Here is an 8868-nt window from a genome sequence, read left to right on the forward strand (position 1 = left end):
CGATGAAGCTAAGATTTACAGTTTTGTGATCTTTGAGTTTGTTTGTTTGTTTGTTTGTTTCCTTTAGATTCAATGGCTGTGATTTATATTGAATCGATATATACACTCTGATGATTTTTCGATTTTTGTTTGCCTTGATGACGATGTAGCATTGAATGTAAGATTAGAACGATTGAGCTTGATTGCAAACGTATCAAGCTTCAGATTTGGGACACATGATTTTAAAATAAGAACGATCAGACCAAAATCAATTTGGAAACAGAGAGAATGATAGTGTCCTGATTTCTCTGCAGCTTTTGGCAACTCTGCTTCTGTTCAGTGCTCTTGCTATGGAGGTAATCATCTTGATGCCTTCTCCTTTCACTCATAAGTTTGTAAGACTCCAATTTTGAAAACTAGAAGCATAGGAGAGTTCTTCGATAGTGATCTTTGGATAATGTAGCAGTATATAGTTGGTTAGTATATGTATAAGTGTGGTTTCTGTTTTGTTGGTTTAGGTTTGTAAAGGATCCTACCAGCAGAGACATTGATCGATTTTTGTTGGTGCATTTTTATATAAGATTTGATTGAGTTCATAAAAAATCAAGCATGTGTTCTGTGTCGGAATGAAGAAGAAGAATGTTTGATCTGGATTTGAGATTGGTTTGGTACTTATAGCTTACACAGAGTCATTAGACAGTAGATAACTGGTTGTTTGTGGTTGTCTTCTGTCTCCACTAACTGCTATATATCTCTTCATGTTGTTTGTAGATGGATGGCACAACCCTGTAAAAATCCCGTTTGAGCCCATCTCTAGATTCGAGGGTGACAACATGATTGAGAGGTCCACCAACCTTGACTGGTACAAGGGACCAACCCTCCACGAGTCTCTTCTTGAGGCGCTTCCAGGCGCTTACTAATCGTAATAAGTCGCGAAGCTTGTTATACCTATATGTCCTTACAAATTGGGCTTTTTTAGCTTGTTGAACTTGTTGGACTTGTTGGACTTGTTGGACTGGTGGGGCAATTTCATCGACCAAGTCTTTGTCTAGCCATTGATTCCACGTGCTTGCTCCCATAACAATTCGTGCATTACGTTCTAGTAAGTTCGAGATTGTAGAATCAGCGATCTCAACTCGATCACTAGCATCCCGAAGAAAAGAGAGTCTCATATTGGAGTCCCAAAACAATGGATGATTAAGTACTTCTATAGCTGTAGGGCTGCACAAAGAAAACAAAAAAAGCAAGCTGAATATTAGAAAGAAGAATATGAGACTCGAAGCTTCATGAAATTAGTAGACAAGAAGAATATGGCATTACCGTAAATTAGGCTTGAGGTTCAGCAATTGGTTGATGAGGTTTGAAGCTTCATGATGTTTTACGTTGAAGGAGTTGACTCAATTGTTCGCCAAGATATTGTCATTACGACAAGTTGCACGTCCAAAAGGATGGTAACCTGTTATGGCGTAGGATAGGACACAGCCAAACCTAAACATGTCAACTGCTTCATTTTCATTTTTCTTGCGAAGCTGCTCTGGTGCTTGCCATCCTGGACTGCCATAACCTGAAAATTTTATGCATTCATTTAGAAAAAATTGTGTAAAAGTTGTTTCATGAGCATAATCATTGATTCAACCATAACACATTCCACCACATACTTACATGCACATGAATTTAGCTTTGCATTTTCATTACCAACCTAGGCCATTACATTATTCTACAAATCAATATGGTGATCTATCTACCAAACACAACAATGAGGAACTTACATGTGGCAAGGTCCTCATCAAACGATGGGTTATCCTCATGCTTACTAATCCCCATGTCAGAAATCTTTGCAATCAAATTCCCCCCTTTACATACTATTAGCACATTTTTTGGCTCCAAGTTTCTGTGAATTATGTTCAAGTTGTGTAAGTGGGCGAGACCAGAAACTATATCTCTGCATCAAAATAAAGCAAACAGTTGGAAGAAGGTGAGCTATATATGTAAATTAAAAAGTATATACATGCATAAGGCAGACCATAAAATATTATGAAATATGCATAAAATTCGAAGTCCAAATTAACCTCATTAGTTTTATCAGTAGAGGTAATGGAATGCCCCTCTCTTTCCACAATTTGAATTTTACCAGATCATCTTCCAAAGAATCCGACGGAGCTACTCCTTTAGTTGAGTTGTTCAAATTTCTCTCACAAGAATTTATTAGATCAACTAAATTCCATGACCAACGCTCTAGACAAAGGTACGCAACATCCTTATCGTGCTCAAAACCATGAAGCCGAATGATGTTTGAGTGATCGTCAGATGCATAGAGGATTTCAGCCTCGTTCTTATCAGCAATATTACCATACGGTAGATCAAGAAGTTTCACAGCGACTAAACGTCGTTCATAAATACCCTCAAACACCTCAGAGTCGTTGCTTCCATATTTTATTTTCTTAGCTGATAGGTGCAACTTATCAGTAACGAATCTCCCAAGTCCGTTGCCAGCTTCATCATAGATTTCTATTAATGATTCTTCTGGATACCACTCGAACAAAAAATTATCTTCGGGAAGAACTGATTCGTCGGACTCCTCTGCATATGTTTCCTCCTTTGTTACATGATCACCCTCTCCTGATCCTGATGTACAAATAACGGAATCTGTATCTATCTGCTCATTTATGATAGCATCCTCCTTTCCTAGTTCTGAAGCACAAGGAACTGAATTTGTAAGTGTCTGCTCGTTTACGTTTCTTTTCGTAAAACCTTTTCCTTTCGATGAAAACCTCTTGAAGACACAAACAACAACGTATACCACAGGTATCACGGCCAATATCCACATCCACATAGATGAAAAAGAATATATTGGCTTCGGCTCAATAGGCTCACTGATCATAAAAGACAACCAAAAAAAATATATATATATCAACAAAAATCAAAGGTTATACAGTAATCTACTTTAGTATACATAGCTGAAACCCTAAAAAAAGTCTAGCCACCAAAACCTCTATATCAAATCCTAATGACACCTACTAAGTCAATCACATACTTTAAGCCTTTTAAAAGAGGAAGAGGGACATAAAAAAACTCACAGATGATGCAAGGCGGGTGTATCCACGGAAACGCATTGCTGATGTTCGTCACAAAATCCTAATAAATCGGTCACCTCGGTGGTAGCGGCACTACAACAAGACGTCCATGATAGTAGTAGAAACAACCGTATATGGCGACGGAAACCCAGCATCGCTCGGATCATTTGGATATGAAGAGAGTCCGATTCACAAAGATCTAAACCTGATGTTTGGACATGAGGTTTTCTTGACAACCAGTAGTATCTGTAACGTAGCGAAAGGATAGTAGTTGCAAATTCCATTGTTTAGTCTGCGAATACCCAAACGAATAGAAGTTGAGAACCGGTGTTCTAGCAGAAGACAAGAGAGGTTAAGAGTTTTAAAGCTCTGTAATTGTATAAGAGAATAACCAAAACCCTATTCTTTCTATGAATTATAAAGTTTCTATTATTCTAAGACCTACGTATCTAGAACTGAAAATAAAGGAAGAATTCCAACTTTTCCTAAAAGAAAAGGAAAACTAAAGAACACCGCCTCAGCACGTGCATCAATCTGGGTCTTCGTTTGACCTTCTTCAGCATATTAAGATCAAAATGCCCTAGCTAGGGTCAATGTTGAAATACTAACTGTCTCCAACCAACGTCAAGTAATGCCAAGATCTTAAAGATAATGCCTTATGAATAAATGGCATTAATATATACAACTAAAATGTGCCAGAATTCAAGCACTAGACAAATAATATATCATGTCACACTCAAAGTACGTACTACCTCTGCCATGCATGGGGTAAGAAACTCAATACTGACCAGTAAAGTACGTACACAGCCAAACTAGGGTAAATTAAGAGTGTAATAAGGATGATACTTTTAAAAACTAATTAACCTTAATTTCCTCTGATTCACTCCTGTGGCATTCAACTGTGATATACAACAAATCTGATAATCTCCCGATCCACATCAGTGACACAGCTATGCAGATTAAGCTGAACCTGTTGGTTTTTTTGTTAATCATGCACTCAAAAAGCTCTCGCATTCACAAAGAGAACATGTCCATCATATCTGGACGTTTCCAAGGCACCACCCAACATATGAACCCATGCTTGGGGATCCTATCGATAAACCACACGGACTTGTGCCAAGTAACTGGAGGATTTAGAGCTAACCACGTTTTGCTGTCAAAGACTTCTTCCAAGGACAAGGAGCAAGATTAGCCTTTTTTAAACATATTTTTCTCTCAAGAGATTACTTACGCAAAGGCTTAAATCACTTTGTTGTACAAATCTACATAAGTTTGAATAACACTAGAATTTTAAAGAATTATGAAATTGAATATACAATTTAACATTCTATTTCATTCCCTCAAATTCACTCATATTTTGCAGGTTTTTTTCTTAACAAAAGATTCGATAATCAGAAGAAAAAAAATGAACTAAAACAACTTTGCTCATATAAAAGCTTCTAACGGCCATTTTTGATCGTCCAATCTAATAACGCCACGTTTCGGCCACTGATTCGTCGTCACATCCAACAAGTGGCATTTTCACACGTGAGAACTCACACGCTCGGTTCTGCATCACTCTCACAAAGTCCAATAAAATCACAATTCATAATTCTTTGGGTTCCTTGTTTCAAAATTCATCTCTCTCTCTCTCACATTGATTCTTAAAGAATCGCGCCGCTTCTGCTAGAATCGAAAGAAGAGAGATCAAGAAAGAAACAGTAATGGCGGCGTTGTTGTCACCGCCGCGGGGTAACAGCGATACAGCTTCTTCCGACGATGAATCTCTTCTTTCATCCAAACGCCAAAAGGTTTTCTGATTCCGGAGACCTTAACAACTTCTTCTGTTCTGGGTTTTGAGAATTTGGGCGAATTTTGGGCATATATTATTCTTCGTTTCAGTTGGAAGATGAAGAAACCTCAACATCAACCGCCGGAGACGCCACGATTCAGGCGGCGAAACCACCACGCCACGGTCCGTCCGTCTTCACTCAATCTTTGAAATTGAAAATTTCAATTCATCTTTTGATTTTGTTTGATTGTTTTTGGATTTTGTTTGAAATTGAACTAGTAGACTCAGCACCACCGCCGTATGCTTCTTTTGACGGATGGACTTATCAAGATCGTGTCTTTAAGACCCCGTGGTGTCGATTGCTATCACAGTCTGCACAAGTTTGATTTTTAACCTCTCTCTCTCTCTCTATGGATTCAATAGGTTTGATGCTTTTTTTTATACTGCCTGAAACATTGATGAGCTTACTTGTGAATTTTTCAGAATCGAGACGTTTACATTGCTAGATCGTGCTTCACTCTGGGTTCTTGTCTAGCCTCCAACGCAGTAATACACAGCCAGAATCTCGGTTCTTTGTTGTGCAAGATCACAAGAATTCAGGTTTTATATATACTTTTATTTTGAGAGTACAAAACAAGCTGGTTCTGTATTCTCATTTATTGTTTGTACACATGGTTCAGCGCAATGGAAATGTTGTAGCGGTTCTAGATATCACAGGAACCGGGGGACCTGTGCTGATTAATGGAGCACTTCCCCACAAGGGTTTCAGCCATGTGCTACGCTCTGGTGACGAATTGGTTTTTGGTGATTGCGGGAGCTATGCTTTCGTATCCTCCCACCTTTTTTTTTCTTCTGTATGAAATGTGCAACAAGTAACCTTTTGAAGTTTTCCCATTAAGTTGTATCCAGATATATCAGCAGATGCCTAATGTTGCAGACTCAGCTGGTATGGAAGAGGTTCCTGCAGGAAAATTTCTACTGTTAGAGAGAGAGGCAAGAGATCCATCAAACCTTTCGATTTTCGCATCCCTTGCAAGCTTGAGTCGGGAGTTACGATTATCAAGCCGTGCATCCATTATGAGCTGGCAAGCGCCAGAGAATCCTGCTACTTCTGGGGTCCAAGAAGGCGCAAAGCTTGAATTTGACGGCATGGCTGATAACAATCAAAGTAATAAAGCTGCAGACAGCCATAACCAAGATTCCAAAATTGAGGTAATTACTCCCTTGGACCCTGGCGTCATCAACAATAATTAGCATTATATTAACAAAGCTAGTATCAGATATTAGAGGAGAGAAACGAGGTGACAAGGGGTTCACAACTAGCTGCAAAATTCAAGAAACATATTCAAGCTGGTATTGTAGACTGCGAAAGATTGGAATTTTCACTGGATGAATTTCCTTATTATTTGAGGTATTTTTACAGATTTAAGATATGTGCATTTCTTTCTATGAACTTTGAATTGTCATAACTTTGAATTCCCTTCCTGAAGTATTAAAGTTAGGAAATATGAGGGCCCTGTCCTTCCCTTCGGAGTCTTTCACACAAATCATATTTTTTTCTTGTCTTTGGTATTTTGGGCTTTGCATGGGTACTGTACTAAGGTCTTTCTGTTTTATTATCACAGTGAGAGTACAAAGAATTCTTTACTAGCTGTTTCACATGTACATCTCAAAAAGAAGAATAAAGGATATGCCTCCGACTTCACCAATTTGAACCCAAGGATATTGCTTTCTGGTCCTGCAGGTTTGTGGTGTATCTTGCTTATGTGGTTCCTGTACTGCTTTTAGGCGGCAATATCATTTTCTCTTTTTGGTTGGAATTGTTTCAGGGTCTGAAATATACCAAGAGATATTGGTTAAAGCACTTGCCAATCACTTCAAGGCGAAATTGCTAATATTTGACAGCCATCCAATTTTGGGGGTAAGATATTGTTGTTGATTAGAGATATGTATGATGATATGCTTGTTAGTTTATTAGAGGAAAGTTTTTGCATCTACACTTATTTGTCTGTTTTCCTAACTACGAGTAATTCCTGGTGCATCTGCTCTGCAATCTCCTGCAGGCTATGACTGCTGAGGAATTTAAGTCACTGATGGATGGACCTGCTTCTAAAAAGTCATGTAAGCTTCCCAGGCAGAGTTTAGAGCTCATTGATGGAGGGAAGAAATTGGCTTTGTCAACAGGTGATGGAGATTCATCTAGCCCTTCTCCTCCTGCTTCTTCTGGTCCAGACTCAAAGCCTAAGACTTTACCTTGTTCATTTGGAAATCCAGTGAATTGTACTTTGAAGAAAGGCATGCCCCTTTATGTTGTTTGCAACAAAATAATGTTCTTCAATCTTCTTAGATTTCTGGGTTTCTGATACTTCATTGTGAAAAAACACTTGCAGGTGACAGGGTAAGATTCTTCAGCAATGAGTCCTGTCGGGGGCTACCTACCTCATGGTTTGCTTCTTCTGATAGTTCTGATTGAGGCAGCTGCTTCTATATAGTATGAATATTATATTTTTTGGCTCTTACGAAGAAAGTATCTTCATTTATTAGAAAATGCAAATAATTTATGATGAATTACTTCTATTTACATCCAAGAAGTATATATCTTTCGCAAAATCTATATCCTATCTTATAGTTTTATCTAAATTTGTAGATCTTTTTACAAATTTATATTCACTTTACTTGATATTATTTAGGGGACCACCTTCTGGGATTAGAGGGAAAGTAATTTTAGTATTTGATGAGAATCCTAAAGCTAAAGTGGGTGTTAGATTTGAGAATCCAGTACCTGATGGAGTTACTCTTGGTGACCTGTGTGAAATGGGACATGGGTACTTCTGCAGTGGTACGTCTACGTCATGTTCAGTAGTGCACTGGTTACTGGTCCTCAGCAGCTCTTGTCTCACACACTGTTTCGTCTGTCTTTCTAATAGCTACTAATCTTCAGTTCGAGAGCTCGGGTTCCGAGGATCTAGATGAATTACTTGTTGACAAATTGTTTGAGGTACTTTTCAGTTGCAAAGTAATGATTTTTTTCTTCGTCTAATACTTTCCATATGCTTATATCTTCGTCTGTTTCCAGGTTGTCCATGATGAGAGCGGAACTTGTCCGGTCATTCTATTTTTGAAAGATGCTGAGAAATTTGTTGTTGGAAATTCCGATTTTTGCTCTGCATTCAAAAGCAAACTTGAAGATATCCCAGATAACGTAATTGTGATCGATTCACAGACGCACTCTGATAATCGCAAGGAGAAGGTAGTTACTATGAGATGCTTTTTCTTCAGTTGCATGCCTTGAGCTCATTTCGTAAAAAAATAACATTGCTACATTTTTTTGTTTAGAGCATTCTGCATTTCCGTGTTTCAGTGTTTTAGTGGTTGAAGTAGACTTCTAATATATAACCTTTTGACTATACTGCGTAATTTATTCTGGTGTCTAGTGCAGTGGGAAAACGTAATGTGCTCCTGTTGTAACTGCGAGTTTAGACTGTTATCAGTTCTGTTTTCTAGCCGGTTTTCAGTTCTGCATGTTTCCTCTGAATCAAGCCTTTAACATATTTGATACGGAGGGTATCCCGTTTCTTCTAGAGTGGGACTAATCTTACTTTTACTTAATATTCTCAGGATATTGGACAACAACATGAGCAAGAAAAGGAAGTCCCAACGGCAACGAAACTTCTAACGAATCTCTTTGAAAATAAAGTTACTATTTGCATGCCACAGGTCTGTTACTCTATTCTTGTAGACGTAAGCATTCTCGTCTGTTGTCTGTCAAAAAACCTGAGCTAATTGTTACCAGGATGAGGATCTTCTTACAACCTGGAAGTGCCAGTTGGATCGTGATGCTGAGGCTTTGAAAATGAAGGCGAATTCCAGTCAATTGCGCATGGTATGTCTTTCATCTGAAATCTGAATATATGGTATCGGTATACTTTTGGCTGTATTCTTGGATTTAGTGTGTAATTAGAAAAAAAAAAGATAATGGCAGCATTTTTAGACACGGAATAAGTTTTACATATGATGGGTCAGATTGCTATCACAGTCTGCACA

The 8868-nt window shown here is 38.3% G+C and overlaps 2 protein-coding genes across 3 annotated transcripts; one reads left to right on the forward strand and one right to left on the reverse strand.

Moving 5' to 3' along the window:
• On the reverse strand, window positions 717-2812 carry LOC109126507 (inactive serine/threonine-protein kinase/endoribonuclease IRE1-like). Its single transcript, XM_019230126.1, has 5 exons — window positions 2049-2812; window positions 1749-1921; window positions 1406-1543; window positions 1300-1345; window positions 717-1200 (listed from the first exon to the last, which is right to left on the reverse strand). The coding sequence occupies exons 1-5, from the start codon at window positions 2810-2812 to the stop codon at window positions 717-719; spliced, it is 1605 nt and encodes a 534-aa protein (XP_019085671.1).
• LOC104714539 lies at window positions 4538-8766 on the forward strand. 2 transcript variants are annotated; one of them, XM_019229767.1, is made up of 16 exons: window positions 4538-4843; window positions 4935-5007; window positions 5104-5204; window positions 5308-5424; window positions 5505-5651; window positions 5734-6036; window positions 6105-6235; window positions 6450-6568; window positions 6654-6745; window positions 6888-7119; window positions 7215-7269; window positions 7515-7663; window positions 7752-7822; window positions 7901-8074; window positions 8443-8541; window positions 8618-8766. In XM_019229767.1, the coding sequence occupies exons 1-16, from the start codon at window positions 4757-4759 to the stop codon at window positions 8729-8731; spliced, it is 2064 nt and encodes a 687-aa protein (XP_019085312.1). In that variant the 5' UTR covers window positions 4538-4756; the 3' UTR covers window positions 8732-8766. The 2 variants fall into 2 exon arrangements, with proteins under 2 accessions (XP_019085312.1, XP_019085313.1); XM_019229768.1 differs by having other exon boundaries at window positions 5107-5204.

Source organism: Camelina sativa, chromosome 9, assembly GCF_000633955.1.
Source record: "Camelina sativa cultivar DH55 chromosome 9, Cs, whole genome shotgun sequence".
Lineage (NCBI taxonomy): Eukaryota > Viridiplantae > Streptophyta > Magnoliopsida > Brassicales > Brassicaceae > Camelina > Camelina sativa.